This window comes from Dasypus novemcinctus, chromosome 24, assembly GCF_030445035.2.
Source record: "Dasypus novemcinctus isolate mDasNov1 chromosome 24, mDasNov1.1.hap2, whole genome shotgun sequence".
In the NCBI taxonomy this organism is placed as follows: domain Eukaryota; kingdom Metazoa; phylum Chordata; class Mammalia; order Cingulata; family Dasypodidae; genus Dasypus; species Dasypus novemcinctus.
Genome location: NC_080696.1, coordinates 33294930 through 33313627, shown reverse-complemented (window position 1 = coordinate 33313627; position 18698 = coordinate 33294930). Strand labels below are relative to the sequence as shown.

Genomic DNA, 18698 nt, shown 5'->3' with positions numbered 1-18698 from the left:
GTCAGGAAGGCAGAGAAAAAAGCAATGAAGAGGAATGAGATGGAATTTAGAAATCCAGGGTGTCCCTCTCTGTGGCCCATTTGGGAAATGCTAGTGTCAACAAATGGTTCAGGGGGAAACGGACTTTGGCCCAGTGGTTAGGGCGTCCGTCTACCATATGGGAGGTCCGCGGTTCAAACCCCGGGCCTCCTTGACCCGTGTGGAGCTGGCCATGCGCAGTGCTGATGCGCGCAAGGAGTGCCGTGCCACGCAAGGGTGTCCCCCGCGTGGGGGAGCCCCACGCGCAAGAAGTGCGCCCATGAGGAGAGCCGCCCAGCGTGAAAAGAAAGTGCAGCCTGCCCAGGAATGGCGCCGCCCACACTTCCCGTGCCGCTGACGACAACAGAAGCGGACAAAGAAACAAGACGCAGCAAATAGACACAGAGAACAGACAACCAGGGGAGGGGGGGAAATTAAATAAATAAATAAATCTTAAAAAAAAAAAAACAAAAAAAAACCCAAATGGTTCAGGGATCAAAGTAGGTTTGGGGATGGTAGGTGGCTCCTATCATACAACTGTGGCCAGATGGTCCTGCTCATCCTGGGTCCCTCCTACCTTCCTGCCAGTGTCCAGAGATCAAAACGCAACTTTCTCCAACATTCGGCAACCTGCTTCTTTAATGCTGAGATCAAAGAGGAACTTTTGTCCACGTTGTAAAAGTGAAACCAAATAGGCAACTTAATGCCATCTCTTCCTCCTCTGTATTTCTTGAGGGATTAAGGGCACTCTTTTAAAGGGACTCCTCAGAGAAACACACCTTAAGAAAGGCCTGGTGTTGGCACCCCAAGTTCCTAGAACACAGTAGCTCCAGTAGAATATGTGTCAGGTGGGGCAATTGGAGAGATTAGGTGGACAGCACAACCAACGGATGACAGCTTGGCAAGGCCACAGGGAAAATGATAAGGGAAAAAAATAAACCTGATTTTGTAGGTATATTTCCAAGAGTCACCTTAATGGGCAAACATTCTAAACCACAGTTATCAAGTTGGAATTCAGAAATCAAGTCCAAATCTGAATTTCAGATATGTGGAAACTGAGACCATGAAAGCCCAAGTAATGTGCCCCAGGCCAGACAAGGAATCAATGGCAGTGTTGGGACTAAATCCAGGCTCTTGACTCCTACTCCAGAGCTCCTTCCTCAACCTGTTGATGCCCATCTATACCTAAGGCCCAGAGGAGACAGTGACTTCCCAAACACAGGACTGATGGCAGAGCCCAGGCCTCCTGCCTCCTGTTCCAGGACTCTACCCATGCGACTGAGCTAAAGTGAGCACCACATTCCATCACTAAAAAACAGTTGGGAGCCTATGTGGCTCAAGCAGTTGAGTGCCCACTTCCCACATGAGAGGTCCCAGGTTCAGTTTCTGGTGCCCTCCAGGAGACCAAAAAAACTCAAGGAAGCCAATGTGGCTCAGCGGTTGAGCGCCAGCTTCCCACAAACAAAGTCCCAGGTTCGACGCCCCGCCCCTGGAACCTCAAAGAAACAAACAAACAAACAAAACAGTTGCCTTCTGCTTGGGGATAGAGAGAATGGGTAGCATTGCTTCCAATCAGGTGAAAGGAACCTTGAAGTTATTCAGTCTATTCCCTGCCTCTGGACAGGACCAAATCCAATCACAGTGTTTAATGACCCAGCAATTGCACTTCTAGAATTTCAAGAGAAGTAAAAACACATGTTCACACAAAAACCTATACACAAATATTTATAGCAGCATTATCCACAGTAGCCTTAAGGTGGAAACAACTCAAGTGTCCATCAACAGAAGAACGGACACACAAAATGTGGTACAGTATAATATTCAGAATAATAACAGAATAATATTCAAGGGAATATTATTCAGCCATTAAAAAGTAAAGAACTGATTCATGCTATAAAATGGATAATCTTAGGTTAAGTGAAAGAAGCCAGATGGTATATAATTACATTTATACGAACTGTTCAGCTGAACAGGCAAGTCCATAGAGACAGAAAGTAGATTAATGGTTGCCAGGGATTGGGAGGAGGAAGGAATGGGGAGACTGACTGCTACTATGCATGGGGTTTCTTTCAGGGATAATTAAAATATTCTGTAATTAGATAGTGGTGATGGTTGTACAATCTTGTGAATATACTAAAAACCACTGAATTTACACTTTAAAAGGTAAAATTTATGCTATAGCATAAATTATACCTCAATAAAAAAGGAAATACCTCTCACTTCACACCCAGATACACTGGATAACTCTGGATTCTAAAACTTTATAGCAAGAGTTTAAATCCAGGGCAGGTGGAAAACAGAACTTCTGTTTCCACCAGCTATCTGCTCCTATGGTACAAGTCTTGCCCTGCACATTGAGGAAACACCCACTATGTTAACATAGACCTAAGAGGTGGCAGCCCAACCCCTGGGAAAGAAAAGTCATTCCCCAAGGAAAGGGAGGAAAGAGACCAGAAATAATACTTGAAACTTGTACCCACAACCTTCATAATAAAACAAATGAAAAATCCAGCCTGTTCCCACGGCCACTGAACCCACCAGCTCAGTACCTCTTTGGTTGTATGACTTGCCTCAGAAACCCATATACCCCAAAGCAGATCTACATATCCCCATCCAATGGTTGTGAAATAAACTGTGTACACGAGGGTGTGGGGAGTGTTACAACTTCTGTGTCAGAAAATGCTTGACACAGAACAAATTCAAATCTACCTGTGACCCTACTTTGCCTGTTACATACATGTCCTTATAATAAATTTGCTTCTACACCTTTTCACTACTGCACCAACAGGAAGTCTCACATGTGCACCCTTTAAACTGGCCCCTGTGGAAATGCATTTTATAGTTTCTTGAAATCAGCTACTGTTCTCAGTACGGAAGTACAGTACAATATACCCCAGGTGGCACAAAAGACATTTTTCACTGTGCTTAGAATAAAATCCAAACTTCTTTCCATGGTCTTTCTGCAGGCTAAGAACAAGCAGGGACCCCTCACATATGGTTTTGGAGGGGTATCAAAGGGGAAGCAGCCTAGTAGAACTGTCTACTTCAAAATGTAGTCCACAGACTACAAAGTGTGTGCTACAATCCACCGTAGTTATAGGCATGTTTCAAAACACAGCTGCTCCTGTATCTCTCTCCAATTTATCTTGGCTCATTCCTTCCCTCCCTCACCATGCTTCAGCCTCTCCAGCCTTCTGTGTGTTCCTCACATATACTCAGTTCTTTCCTACCTTCACCCCTTTACACTTGCCATATCCTCCGTCTGAACATTTTGCCCTAGATCTTTGCATGGCTGGTTCCTTCTTGTCAATCAGTCTGAACTCATATCATTGTCTCTGACCACCCAATCTAAAGCAGTTGTGTCATCTCCCAATCACTTAACCTTGCTGTCTTCAGAGCATTTACCACTCACTACCTGACACGTTATCTTGTTCATTTATTTACTTTTTCACTACCTGTCTCCTCAGATTTGAAAAGCTCCACAAAGGTAGGACCTTGATTCTCTATTTCACAACTACATCCCTAGTTCCTAGCACAGATCAGGTGTACAAATATGCTGATTAAATAAATGTGTACCAAAAAACCTCTGAACATGACAGGAATTTCCCAGTACAATGCTATAAATATCACTTTATTGAACTTTGTCCACATGGCAAGAGAGGGTGTGGCTTCCTGTTTCATTCTTACACCATCCTTGTTCTGAATATGGTCCACCAAAAAAAGGGGTTTCAATATACCGCTTTTGAGATTTGTCCCCCTCATGGTTCAGACTGAAGTCTGAGACCAGAGAAACCATTAAGGCTGTGAAGCTTTTTGACTGTTGAGATTCTAAATAAGGAATCCCTCATTAGACAAAAAATGAAAGTAATCAATTGGTAAACTGAGGGATGGAAGCCCTTGATCAGTCATTAATCTATCCCTAGTTGAAGAAAATCAACACCAAAAGAGTTTAAGCAAGAATTTTCTCTGAGTCTTTCTTTGCATTCACTCCTAAAATGAAATTATCTGCTGAGGAAGCAACAGGAAGACCTAGGAAATCACTCTGGATTAAAGTGACTTCAATTTTGGTTCTGTTCTCTTGACAAGCAGAATGTGAGCTGAATTTCTGGAAGAAACGCCAGTCCTTCAAAGAGCTACTCCCAAGATTCTGTACCAGGAACCAGCAAGTTCTGATCCACACACAGGCTGAGAATCAGATTGCACCCTTAAGGTGCTGTGTGGCCCTCTAGAGACATTGCAAGGGAAAGCAGCGTGGTGGAACCAGAATAGTGGTTTGTTGGTTTTTTTTCCCAACACATAGTTCACAGACCAACTCTATCATATTCACTGGAGTGCTTATAAAAGTGCAGATTCCTGGGCATTACGTAGCACTAATTAATTATAATCTTCGGGAGTGGGGCTCCGGAAACTGCATTTTTAACATGCCCCTTCCCCGTGATATTCTTCTGCACCGTGAAGTTTGAGAATAAGCGAGACAAATGGTCTCCAGGGGGGAGGCGGGGAGATGACTGAGAGAAGACAGGAGAAAGGGTTAGGTAAGGGTGGGGGTATGGTCCAGGGAAGAGCCAGTCAAGAGGGGTGAGCGGTGGGGACTGCTGAGGGTGAGAGGTGAGGCCTGAGCTTTGGAAAGGTTCTAGGGCAGAGCCTGGGATGCGAAGACTGTTCAAAGGTGAGGTCGCAACCGTGGACTGGTCAGGATGTCGGGGGAGGCGGGGATGCCAGAAGAGGAGGGTCTGGACGTGTGCGGGAGGAGCGAGGGAGGAAATAATGCATGTGTGTGGGGGTGTTCTTCGGGGGGATCAAGGCAGGGAACTGAAGACTGGAAAATGGGGTTCACAGAAGGCAGGGAGCAAAGAAAGAATGGGGCCCGACGGAGGCAGTGGACCAGGATTTCCCTCCGACCGAACGCCTCTCCTAAAACTCCGGGCCTTGACAAGCCTAAGTGCCGGGAGCGGAGCCAAGGCCAAGGAGGGAGAACTGGGAAGCAAGTTTGGTCAGGGGAGACCCTCACGCCTGAGCCAGGCGTCCTGAAGGCAGCTCTGGACCAGGCATGGAACGCCGGAAGGTCCTGGGATCCCCCGGAGGGCCCCGCTCCAGCTCCGGTTCTCGGAGTCTCCTTCACTCACCATCGCCGCCGCCATCTTGGATCCACGTGTCGCCGTAATGACGTCAGAGGAAGTGGCGCTTGCTTGGTTACTGAGTTTAACTTAGTGAGGTGGCCGCCCAGCTTTAGTCGCGGCTAGCGGAGGAGCAAAGAAGATTAAGCTTCTGCCTGGAAGCCTGGACTGGGTGGTCAGGTCGCTGAGTAGGTGAAAAGAGAGACTACTGTAACTGTGGGCGCCATATTAACTCCTGGCAGAGACTGCGGGGCGGGGGAAGGTCCTCACCCCCACTGCATTTTGGGTAATGGGGGTGTGTGTGGAAAGCGTTCACACGCCGGATGCCATCTTTATTTTTGGCAGGACTTCCTGTTGCCAGGGTTACTCGGGAATGAGGGGTTGGTTGGCACCTGTACTCCAAAAGACGCCCGAATCCGAAAAAATTTTGTAACTATATGTTTCTTTATTTGGCTACATCCTCGTCAATAGACTGTAATCTCTATGAGAATAGAATTCTGTCTTTTATTTAACTTTACTCAGCTTCAATCTCCTCATCTGTAAAATGGGGAATTATTATAATAGCTTCATCATGGGCTTATAATGAGGATTTAGTGACATAATTCCCATAGTATGTATTTGATAAACAATTATTATATGCGTAAGTATATCCCTTCTGACATGTAGTAGGTGACCACAAAACAATACACTATTAAATGAATGAATGAAAAGGAGCATATTTAGTGGAGGAAGACATGTTGGTGGAATCATCATGCGCTACCTAGCTAAGTGTGTGACTCTAGGCAAATAACTCCACCTTTTAAGTCCTTGTTTCTCTTATCTGTGGGAGGCTGAAGAGATTGGAAGAGAGCTCAATGTTAATCTGGTCCATGTATTACTGTCAAACAGGTACAATATCAGTGCTGGTCCCTAACTGTTTCAAGAAGTTGTTAAAAGATATGGGCCATGATGTGGACGATTGACTATGAGGTGCAGAGGTGCCCAAAGATGTACTTACCAAATCCAATGGATGTGTCATGATGATGGGAACGAGTGTTGCTGGGGGGGGGAGGAAAGGTGGGGTGGGGGGTGGGGTTGAATGGGACCTCACACATATATTTTTAATGTAATATTATTACAAAGTCAATAAAAAAAAATTAAAAAAAAGAAGTTGTTAAAAGAATAATAGTGATTAATAATAATAATCCACATTTATTGAGCATTTGTTATGTACCAAGCATTGTACTTTAAAGCCTTCATAAGATTCTTTTATCTAATCTACCTCTTGGGAAAGGGGGAAGAGGAAATTGAACTCTACCTGTGACAGTTTGAAGCTGGGGGAATCCAGAAAAGCAAATCCATTCCTGTGCATGTAAACCTATTGTAGATAGCACCTTTTGATTAGATTCAGTTGAGGGAACTTCATCTTGATTAGGAAATCCATTCCTGTGCATGTAAACCTATTGTAGATAGCACCTTTTGATTAGATTCAGATGAGGGAACTTCAATAGGGCATGACCCAGGGTGGGTATTAATCCTCTTATGGGAATCCTTTACGAATTGAGAAATAAAAGCTTCAGACACAGAAAGAAGGCCACAGAGACAGAGAGAAGCCTCCAGAAGTTGAAATCCATGAACCCAGGAGAAAGAAGAGCCACAGATGGAGCAGCCCAAAGCTGACAGCCTTGAGGCCTGGAGAAGAGGGGAGAGACAAGAAGACGCCACCATGTGCCTAATTGCCCACAGCTGAGCTTGGGGAGAAAGTGAGCCTGGAGAAGAAGTCAGAGCCACCATTGTGCCTTGCAATGCAGCACAAGTCCAGAATCTCCAGCAGCCAAGCTTTGGAGAGAGAGCTTTACCTGATGCCTTGATTTGATCATTTTTTCTAGCCTCGGAACTGTGAGCTTATAAGTAAACCTAACACATTTCTGATACATTGCATTGGCTGCATTTAGCAAACTAAAATAGTACCAGAGTGATGGATCGTTTGCAATGATAGCTTCCAATAAGCCCTCCAATCCCTTATGAGTATGCTTTACCTTCCTTCAAGAGGTAGAATCTATTTCCCCTCCCCTTAAATCTAGCTGGTCATATCAGTTGTTTTGACAAATACAATGTCAAAGAAGTAATTTCATGCCAGTTATAGGTCTAGGTTTTAAGAAGCTTGGCAACTTCTATTTCCACTTTCTTGGAAGTTATTCTCTATGACTAACATACTGGAGAGCCAGGTGAAAAGGAAGGAAGACTCAGACAGCTCCCCAAGACATTCTAGAAACTCCATTTGAGCATCAGACATGTGAATGAGGTCATCTTGGATGTTCCAACCTGAGTTCAGCTACCAGCTGAATGCAGCCACATGAATAACTTTCACATGACTCAATGTGGAAACGGAAAACTGCCCAGCTGTTTGAAATTTTGCGATGGTTTGTTATGTAAAAATAGAAAATTGAAATACACCCCCATTAACTTCTTGACCCTCACAACCATCCTGAGGAGTAGCAGAACAGATATTATCCCTAAGGGCACCAAAGCCTGAGAGGCAGGGAGTGATTTGCCTGGAATCTCACAGCTAGTAAAGACTTGATGCCAGACTTGCAACCATTTCTCCTGGAGTTTGTATTCTGGGTGTTTCTGTAGATCAAATGTCTTTTCTACTTTCTAGGATGGTTATGTCGACCATATTCCAAGGTTTAGAATAGTGCCTGTCACATGGTAAGTTCCATATGCAGTTTGCTGTTGTTATTTTGAGCCCAGTAGGGCAAGCCTTCACATCTCTGGAATGATATAGAGAAATTGAGATGCCTTCATGTCTCTGGAATGATATAGAGAAATTGAGATGCAGAGAAGTTGAGGCATTTATACAAGGTAACCTAAGAAGTCAGAAGAGCCAAGACTTGACTCAAACCCACTGCGTCGTGTCCATGCCTCTGCCGTACAACCAAACATAGAAAACCAAATCCAAACCAAAGGGCTACTGTCCTCTCCCTCACCTAGTCCTCAGTCTTCTACCCAGTTTTCCTACTCCCACCCTGACACCTCTAGTCTCTATTCAAAGCAGTCTTTTACAAACAAGAATTAAACCCTGATCCTTCTTTGTTTAAAACTCTCGTGCTTCCCATTGCAGTTAACATAAACTTCAAAGCCCTCACCATGGCCAGCAAGGTCCTGCGTGATCCGACCTCCTCTCCTACCATTTCCTCCTTTTTTTACCACCCTCCAGCCACATGGACCTCTGTGGAACTTGTCAAGATCTCCCTTCTCTAGAATCTGTACTTGCAGTTCCCTCTGCTTGGAATACTCTTCTCTCAAAATTTTGTGTAGCTGGCTTGTATTCATATTTAGGTCTCAGTTCACTGTTACTTCCTCAAGGAGGTGTTCCCTGACCACGCCATCTAAGGGATATAAATATAAATCTCTATATATTTTCTTATTATTGTCTGTCTCCCATGAAGGTCAGGACTGGGTCTGTGTTGTTTTCAGCTATATCCCTATTAAGTATGTGCTCAAAAAATATTTGTTGAATGCTTGCACTATGAGTTAGTTTCAAGCCCCACTCTATCATTTGGGAATAAATCCAGCTGTAAGAAAGATACCCCCCCAAATAAGAATGGCTGAACAAGATAGATGCTTACTTTCCTCTTTTTTAGTTTGTGTTCCCTCAGCAGCAGACTCTAAAACAAGGATTCAAATGACAGTAGTTTATTTAGGAGGTGAAGGGACACTGCAAGGCAGTGATGTGCCAGAACCGGCTTATACTGGCTTGCAAGAGCCAATTTTTAGGAATTTTGTAAGCTGATTATTAAATGGGCATTATTGAGAACAAAATTATGTAAATTTAAAATTAAATTATACTAAAAATGAAGATCATACTCAAAACTCACTACTTCCTAATTATTTTACTATACTATTATCTATGCTCTTAAGGTTATTTGTGTCTATGAATCTTACAAAGGAGATAACGTTAAATGGTGTACCACCGCACAATTCTCTCTAGCTCTGTATTCGGTGACATCAGGTTGGCAGCAGGACCAACTTATCCTTTAGCACAGTAGGCACAGCACCCAACACCCACAGTACTTTTAGGGGCCACAAAAATGTTTAAAAGAAATTAATTTCTTTTAAAATCAGAAGAGAAAAAAATGAACTTTTAGGTCGAAGAAAATGTTTCATATATGATATCAATATATTTGTCTATACCAATGCAGTCATAAAATATAAATTTTTAATATTTATACACATATATGCACACATACATACACACACACATATGTATATGTTTATGGAGGAAGGGTCCCACAAAGGCAAAAGTGCCTAAGGTGCTTGAAAATCATAATGCAGCTCTGGTTCTTAGCTTGAAATTGGCCTATTGTGGGAATATTTATATCACGGAAATCAGCAAATGCAAATAATAGGGCTTGATTCTGTAAAGGGCCAGATTGTAAATATTTTAGGTTTTGCAGACCACACAGTTGTGTTGCAACTACTCAGCTCTGCCATTGTAGTACAAAAGCAGCTATAGACAATTATGTTAATAATTAGTATGGCTGTGTTCCAATAAAATGTAATTTGCCATAGTTTGACAAACCTTGTTCTAGGCTTAAAGTGATAGAGAAAATGTTAATAATGCAAATTAAACTTAAAAGTGTGCCATGTCTATAGCTGTTCGTTGTGAATAGTACAAAAAATGGGCAGTATTCAAAATTCTTATCGTATTCAGCAAAGAAGTTGCTCACATCGTTACTAACAAGGGAAGTTCCAATATATGGCTTCATTATTTCACTTTCATCTTATTTATTAATATAATTAAACTATCAATGTACATTCATGTTGGAACTATACTGGAGAACCAATTGTTAAGCTTTACCAGCATATCACTGTCATCAAGGTAATGGAAAAGTGATGCATGAAAGGACAGGCAGCCAATAAAGGGGATGTTGTCAAGCAAGCTATCACTGGGTAACTGGAGCTTAATACCAGGGGTAACTCTGGGAAACAATGCAAAACAGACATCTCAGAATTATCCCACCCAAGGGGCAAGGGAGCTGGGAGATATATACATCTACTCCCAAGAGTCTTTCATTGAGACCGGCTCCAAGGGGATGTTAATTTCTCTGCATTTCCAGCCTTCTGGGAACGCTGGCAGCTGAGGCTTTTTGCAATTTTAGAAAAAGAGCCTTCAGGTACAGTAATGCAGATAAAGGCAGCTGAAATTTCAGCATGCTTTAAGGGAATGGGTGGTAACCGACAGTGCCTCTCACAACCTCTGGGAGTAAAAGTCTAGTGGGAGATGGTCCAGGCTGATATGGTAGCTCTGCCCCAAGATGTCGTCAGGGACCCAGGCTCCATCTGGCTTTGCCTTCCCTAGAGTTAATCTCTCATTTTCAGGGTACAACATAGCAGCTAGAGCTCCAGCCTTCATATGCACATTCCAGGCAGTAAGAGGAAGAGATGAAAAACAAGAAGGCCAAAACCCTGCTCAGTTGTCCTGGAAGCTGCTATACCACATTTCTGCTTGTAACCCACTGGCCAGAACTTAATCACATGGCCACAGTTTGCTACAAAAGGTAGGTCATGTGCTGCTGATAAAAATTCCATTTCTCTAGAAGAAAGGGGAGCATGGAGATGGGGACAAGTAGCAGCAATTGCCAATCTCCCAAAAGGGAAGGGGCAAATAGAGCACAAGTTGAAATAGCTTTAAACCAGGACATATTGTGATAGGGGCAGACACATGACAAAATTGAAGGCACAGGTGAGGGAATAAAGAGGCAATTTTTTCCCAAGTCACAGGAGAAAGGTAAAACAAAGGCTTTCCCTATATTTTAACTCAAAACCACAGCTAGAGGCTAGACTGAGGCAGGTCATCAACACCTTTCACGAGAGATGTGCATGCAGTTTTCCTATAAGATTGGTATCACAAAATCTAGCTCCATGTTTTCACTATCTTTCTTGTGACCAGAGAGATGAATTGGAGTGTTGGCAGATGGGATTCAGAGGGCAGTATGAACAGGACAAGAAGGAGGGCAGGAACTGACCCTCTCACATTGTCCATAGTGGCAATAGGCTCCAATTCCTGAGTTCATGTCTCAGTCAGCTATTGCTATAATGATGCTATATAACAACCCCAGAACTCAAAGGTTTTAGTAATAAGCATTTACTTCTCTGACACAGGTCAGTTAAGGTTCAATTGATCTAGGCTGGGCTCACCTAGCTTAGCTCCAAGCTGTAGGTAGGGTTTAGGTCAGTTCTACATGTCACTAATCTTCCCTAGATCAGTTGCTACCTGAAGCATGTTCTTTGCAAGGCAAAAAGTTGGAGCACAAGAGGACAAGCACAAGCCAAGCACATTCCAAGCCTCTGCTTACATCATATCTCCTAACACCCCATTGACTAAAGCATGTCTCACGGCCAAGCTCAACATCAATGAGGCAGAGAGGTGTACTCCTTTCGTGGAGGAGGGGTGGGGAGGAAATAAATATTTGCTGATCAATAATCCAATATACCACATACCCAAGTGCAAAGTGCCATCATAGGAACTTGGGCTCTGTCATCATCACATCCACCAAGTCCCATTTATATGTGTGGTAACATAGTCACAGGGTTTTGGGGACCAGGACAAGGATGTGATTGGGCTCACTATTCTGCCCACCTCACTGGCTCAAGGTGGATTTCTGTCTCCAAAGAGCTGGTTCTGCCAGAATGCTGGGAATGATTTGTGCCCTGGGACCCTGAGTCTCCCGCCACGTCACACTGCTTTGTAAGCAGGGTGTACTGGATTGCCTCCAAAGCTAGAGGTTGCATGCATCCCAGCACTTCCCATGGCCAAGAAGCTGGAATTTTGGGGTCTGGAGATGTGGCTGTTTAGTGGAATCTGGGATGCTGTCAGTGGAGACTTGGGAGGAAGCAGAAGAGACAGAAGAGATGGCATGTTGCCTCAGCTGAAGGTCCCTGGCAGTTAGCTTCTGTGATGGGGGAAAAGAGAAGAGGAGAGCAGTGGAATGGGGGAGCAAATGGCACTTTCTATGTTACTGCATCCCCTAAAGGATCTATATCAGGACCTCCATCCACCCACACAGTATCTTATGGAATTCCTATACTGAATTGATTTTTTAAAATAATTATTTATTCCAGTAGCTTTTGTGTTTTTTTGTTTTGTTTTATTTATTTTCTCTCCCCTTCCTGCCCCCAGTTATCTGTTCTCTGTGTCCATTTGCTGTGTGTTCTTCTTTTTGTCTGCTTCTGTTGTCAGCAGCACGGAAATCTGTGTTTCTTTTTGTTGCGTCATCTTGTTGTGTCAGCTCTCCGTGTGTGTGGCGCCATTCCTGGGCAGGCTGCACTTTCTTTCGCACTGGGCGACTCTCCTTACGGGGCGCACTCCTTGCGCATGGGGCTCCCCTACGTGGGGGACACCCCTGCATGGCATGGCACTCCTTGTGCGCATCAGCACTGCGCATGGGCCAGCTCCACACAGGTCAAGGAAGCCTGGGGTTTGAACCGCGGACCTCCCATGTGGTAGATGGACGCCCTATCCACTGGGCCAAGTCTGCTTCCCCTGAATTGATTTTTTAAAGAAGATTTATTTTATTTGTTTATTTTTCCCCAACCCCTTGTTGTTTGCATTTGCTGTGTTCTGTTTTTATTGTGTTGTTCTGTGTTGTGCATTGGTCTTTTTTTTTTTTAAGGAGGCACCGGGAATGGAAATGGGAAACGCCTAATCCCTTGAATTACCTCTGCTCCCTGCTTTGTTGTGTCTCTCATTATGTTTTCCACCATGTTTCTCTTGTTGCATCATCTCGTTGTGTCAGCTCGCTACCTTGGAGGCACGTGGTAGGTGGGAGGTCAATCACTTGTGCCACATCCACTTTCTGAATTCCTGAATTCATTTTTTTTTTTAAGATTTATTATTTTTTAAAAAGATTTATTTATTTCTCTCCCCTTCCACCCCACCCCAGTTGTCTGCTCTCTATGTCCATTCGCTGTGTGTTCTTCTGTGACCACTTCCATCCTTATCAGTGGCACCAGGAATCTCTTTCTTTTTGTCACGTGGTCTTGTTGTGTCAGCTCTCTGTGTGCGTGGCACCATTCTTGGGCAGGCTGCACTTTCTTTCGCACTGGATGGCTCTCCTTACGGAGTGCGCTCCTTGCACGTGGGGCTCCCCTACGTGGGGGCACCCCTGCGTGGCACGGCTCTCCTTGCGCACATCAGCACTGCGCATGGGCCAGCTCCACACAGGTCTAGGAGGCCCAGGGTTTGAACTGTGGACCTCCCATGTGGTAGGTGGCCACTCTATCGGTTGAGCCAAATCCACTTCCCCTAAATTGATTCTTTATCCCTAAGTAGTGCAGGCGTCTGATCTTAGGGACTAGGTATAAGATTAGTGGAAAACAAAACTAGCAGTGTTTCAACTTAACTAGTTGGTAATTAAATTTCTTTCTTGCTTTCAGGGTTGGGATGTATCTTTTGGGATCTGAAGGCAGAGCCCAAGCTCCTATGATGGCAGTTTGCACTTGGGATATGTGGATTACTGATGAAAGCAAGGCGTTGAGATGGGGAGATTCTCCTGGATTGTTCAAGTGGGTCTGCTGTCCACGCTGAGGGCAGTGGAGAGGGATGCAGGAGAGATAGGGCAGCGGAGGGGTGATGGCAGAGCAGAGTGTGGAGTGGTTAGAGGAAGAGGGCTCTAACAGTATTCTGGCAGGACCAGCTCTTTGGAGATAGAAACCCACCCTAGAGTCTCCAGAAGGAATGCTGCCCTGCAGACCTATTTTGGTCTTCTAACCTCCAGAATTGTAAGATAATAAATTTGTGTTGTTTTAAGTTGTCAAGCTGGTGGAACGTTGTTACAGCAGCAATAGGGAACTAGCGACTACTTTAGGGCAGCTAGAGGCTTCTGATCCTTACCTCCACTTCTTACTGGTCTCTGGGAGGGTCCTTCCCTTACTGGACTTGCCATATAGCAAGAAAGCAAATAGATATTTGGGAGTTGGAAGGCCAAGGAAAGCAGACCTATTGGTAAATCCTTTGGCATTCATTATACATTTCATTTAAATATTTATTTCATCATTTTTGAGGTTTTTCATCCAAACTGTCACTGTGACAGGGATCCAGCTGTCCCAGGCAATAGAAATATCAACTCGAAGTCTCCTGGAGATGGCAGGTGGTGCATCTACCAGAGTTAAAAGGAGACTGTCTAGTCCAACCACCCATCTGACAGATGAGAAAACCGAGACTGGAGTGAGAGCCGGCGACCACGGGTAGGACGGATGCGGTGGTGCTTCCTCGCAGGCCCGGCGTCTGCCCTGGCCCCGCCGGCTCACGGCTGCTGCTGGTACTGGCTCTCGGTGGCCGTGAAGAAGTCGTCCAGCACGCTCTGGATGTACTCGAAGGTGGGCCGCTCCTCGGGGCGGTTCTTCCAGCAGCGCGTCATGATGTTGTAGAGCTCCTCCGGGCAGTGCTCAGGCCGAGGCATTCGGTATCCTCGCTCCAGCGCCCGGATCACCTCGGGGTTGGACATCCCTGAGAAGGAGCAGTGGAATTCAAAAGGGTCAGGTGGGTGGGAAACGGGCATGCTGCTTCCCCAGCAACCATCTCCCCCCTACCCCCCACCCCCACCTCGGGAACTGACGCACCCCCAGTCGAAAGACCAGATACTCATTTTCCCAGCCTCACTGGGGCCTGGGGCCTGAGACCAAAGCGACCCGGTTTTGGCCAATGGGAGCTGAAGGGGAAGTCTGCTGGGGTGTTTCCAGTAAAGGTTTTCCTCCCTAATTAAAAAAGAAGCTTTCTTTTTCTTTCTTTTGGACACAGTGAGAGGATGTGATACTTGGAGATGCAGCAACATCTGACCACATGGGGAGATAAGCACAAAGAAACTAACCCAAAGTGCTGATAGTTGTTGAGTTGCTGAACTAACCAAGTGTCACACTTCTTATTATGGGAGATAATAAATTGGCTCTTTTTTCAGCCACTTTTAATCTGTTATTTTGTTACTTGCAGTAGCCTAATGCTTCCTAAAGGATACAAGGTTCTATACCCCAGTGCCTAATTTTTATTGGTGTACTCTCAGAAGCAAACAATCTATGGCTAGGCTCAATATGTCCCTATGAGTGGGACCACTTTTTTGTCATTCAGTATAAGTTTGTTAGTTTCCATTTAAATGTCTAAGCCCTCTATTTCATATTATCAGTCTTGAACTCTTTTATATCCATATGCTTCATACTATATATCCAAATGCTTCTTTGAACATCCCTACTTGGATGTCTATGAGTCACCTATATTAAATATGGCTAAAATAAAATTCTTGATTTTCTACTCCCAGATCATTCACCCAGTTGCTCAATTAAAACCAGGAGAGTCATCCTTGATTTTTCTTTTCTCTCCCTCACTTCCCACAAGTCATATCCTTTTTTCTTTGAAATATATCATGAACTCATCAACTTTTCTGTCCCCACTGCCCTCACCCTGTCCAGGTCACCACCACCTGGACCTCTGCTGGAGCTGCCTAAGGGGACTGCCTCTCTTGCCCTTCAATTCACTCCCTGTGCTGACCCAGAGCATCATTTAGAAATGGAAATCAGATGCCAATCCCCTGTCTAAAGCCCCTGAATGGCTTCCTGAACACTTACCTCCACACTTTTCACCATGACCTTGGGCCTTGTGTGATCTGGCCCCTGCCGACCTCGTCACCTACCAGTTGGCTCTTTTTCCTTGTCCTCCAGCCACCTGGCCTCCTTGCTATTCTTCAGACACACCCTTGCATTAGCAGTGCCTCCTGCCTGGCATCCTTTCCCTAGATCCTCACTCGACCGTGTTTCTCCATCCTGTCCATAGAGCCCCAGGTCACTCCCTCTCACGTGCTCCTGCTTCGTTCCCTTCTCAGCTGTGCTCTCCACCTGAGAGCAGGTGCCTGTCTAGTGTGTGTTTCTCCAGCTAGAATGGGAGCTCCTCATAGGAGGGTCCACGTCTCTCACTGCGACCTCAGTGCTAAACACACAGTAGAAACTCACTAAGTACTGTTAAATGAGCCAAGTTAAGTGTCTATGTCTTTTATTTCAAATCCTCTTAACAACCTCCGTAAGGTAGATGAAATTACCTCTTTTTTTTTTTTCAGGGTAGAATACTGGGATAGGAGAAGTGAATTTCTCAACATGTAATAATTGATGGGTATAGGATTTAAATTCAGGACTCTATTCACCCATCTCCTCTCCCTAGTGCTCTGGATATAGATATGCCAGGAGACATCCCAGATAAAAAAAGGGACAGATAACAACATTATTTATTGAGTCCCAGGCCTCTAAGTGCTGGACACAGCTTTCTATACTTAGTATAGAGCACTGCCTGTAGGCATGAGTATAAATTCCTCCATTCAACAAAGAGTTACTAATCACCTACTATGTGCCAAGCACAGACGGAGGCAGGGCCCTGTGGATATATTAGTCTGCAATTTCGGGCCTCCTGGAGCTCAGAGTCTCCTGGGGACCACACTAAACAAACATACAGTTACCAGTTGTGATGAATGCTGAATGGAACAGTGAGGGGTATTATGAGAGAGAATAATGGGGGAGGAGTGAGTACTTTAGAGGATGGGGCAATGGGGTGCAACAGGAGATGAAGCTGGAAAAGTCGGCAGGGCCTAGATCATATAGGACCGCAGGCCATAATGAGTAATTTGGTATTTTATCCTAATTATAATGGGAGACCATTGAAGAGTCAGGGATGGAGAAGGAATAGATCTGACTTAGTTTAGAGAGATCCTTCTGGCAGCATGTGGAGAGTAGACTGTAGGAGACAGGCGAGAAAGCAGAGACACTGCTTAGGAGGCCATTGCGCCATCCAGGCAGGAGAGGATGTTGGCCTGGGCAGAACGAAGGGCCAAGAAAGCCCCCAGATGTCAGGCTTACGCCGCTGGGCAGATGGTGGTACCTTTAACGGAGCTGGGGAGGCTAGGGGATGTCAGGATGAGAACCAAAAACTCAGCTAAATGGACACATTAACAAGTGAATAAATGAGAAGAGAGCCAGGCCGGGCCCTTGAAGTACCCCCATGGTGATCGCCCTTTCCCTACCTGGATAAGGGATCCGGCCGTAGGTGACGATCTCCATCAGCAGGATACCAAAGGACCAGACGTCCGACTTGATGGTGAAGGAACCAAAGTTGATGGCTTCAGGAGCTGTCCACTTGATGGGGAACTTGGCCCCTGCGGGTTGGACAGAGGCAAGTCAGGAGGGGTCTGGGGAGCAGCTGGCAACCAGCACTGCCCCCTGCAGAACTACTCTTTCCCTGCGGAACCAAGGAACGTCCATTCTGAGCATAGACAGCTAAGTGGGGCTGGAGTGGGCAGAGGGGCCTGGGGTCCTGTGAGGAAGCTTATTCTCTGAGGGCCACCTCTGTTGGTTCCGTTCATACTGCAGTGAACTATAACTCCTGGAGGGTGGAGTCCTAGAAGTCACAAAATCTTGGGGGACAGGACTTGTGGAGTCCTTGAGTCCAGATAACAGCTGAAACCTCCATCCCCTCACCTCTGACAGTAGAAGAGAGAATTTGGTCAAGCTGGCCCTGACGTTTGCCACCCACAGCTCCGAGGATTCCACCAACCACTGGGCGTCTGTCCCTCTCCTCCCCTCCCTGCATCTGGACTCAGATGGGTTTTATTAACCTTTTATTAGTGATTTCTATCTCAATGATATTGGATTTGTAAATGTGGTCTATAGGATACACTCCAAGCTTCTCTGGAGGTTGTGAGACTTGCTTTATGGCCTAGAAGATAGCCAAGTTTTAGAAATGCTCTATGTAATTTTTTTTCTTCTTCCCTTCCTTCCTTTTGATCAAGAAAATTTTCTTTATTCCCATGTATCCTCTCCTGGTTTAGAAATTATGCATTCAACTTGTATTCTTTTAGTGGTTGTCCTTAGTTTTAAAACTTTTATCAAACCACAACATGAGTTATATATGATATACCCTTGTAATCACCACTCAGATACAGCTCTAGAACATTTTCATTATCTCAGAAGGTTTGCTGTCCGGGGCGAGGGCTCGGCCTCGCTTATGCCCAAGAGTCAGGGGGGGCTTGCTCCTGCCTAACCACCGGCGGGAGGCACTCCTGAAAGGAGCACCAGTTCTTCCAGGCGTGGGGGACGCGCGGTTAAGAAGGAACCACAGAGACCGCCTGAGCGCAGGAACAGGTCTGCTTTATTGCGGAAGTACACTTGGTTATATAGGGTTGGGTAGAAGGAGGGGTTGGAGCTAGGGTGGGCTAGCTACGGGGCGGTAGTGGATAGGTGGAAGTGGGCGGATGGCTATGAGGTAAGCGGTAGCTAAGGAAGGAGGCAGATTGCGTGTTGGCAATGTGGGCGGGACTGGCGGGGAAGACAGCAACGGCTGGAAGGGGAAGATAACAACAGCGGGGAGGAGGGGTGGAGGGAGGCAGTAACAAAGGTTCTCTCCTGTGCCCTCTCAGTCAGGAACCCTCTCTAAGTAACCACTATTCTGTCCTCTCTTGCCATAAATGAGTTTTGCCTGGTTTTTAAAAGAGCATTATTGAGATGTTATTCACATACCATAAAATTCACTCATTTTAAATATACAAT

The 18698-nt window shown here is 45.3% G+C and overlaps 2 protein-coding genes across 4 annotated transcripts in view; both read right to left on the bottom strand.

Moving 5' to 3' along the window:
- The window catches only part of TM9SF4 (transmembrane 9 superfamily member 4), a 59194-nt gene extending 53810 nt beyond the window's left edge, over positions 1 to 5384 (bottom strand). Inside the window, exon 1 of one of the 2 annotated variants that reach the window (XM_058286872.2) lies at positions 5145 to 5384. In XM_058286872.2, coding sequence (XP_058142855.1) covers positions 5145 to 5159 — 15 coding nt within the window. In that variant the 5' untranslated portion in view covers positions 5160 to 5384. The remainder of the gene's footprint in view (positions 1 to 5144) is intronic. The other variant, XM_058286873.2, reaches the window with a different exon arrangement.
- An 8759-nt stretch (positions 5385 to 14143) lies between these two features.
- Positions 14144 to 18698, bottom strand: part of HCK (HCK proto-oncogene, Src family tyrosine kinase) — a 41297-nt gene continuing 36742 nt past the window's right edge. For both annotated transcript variants that reach the window (XM_004464046.5, XM_004464045.5), the window contains exons 12-13: positions 17177 to 17308; positions 14144 to 14628 (exon numbers count right to left, since the gene is read on the bottom strand). In XM_004464046.5, coding sequence (XP_004464103.2) covers positions 14426 to 14628; positions 17177 to 17308 — 335 coding nt within the window. In that variant the 3' untranslated portion in view covers positions 14144 to 14425. The remainder of the gene's footprint in view (positions 14629 to 17176; positions 17309 to 18698) is intronic.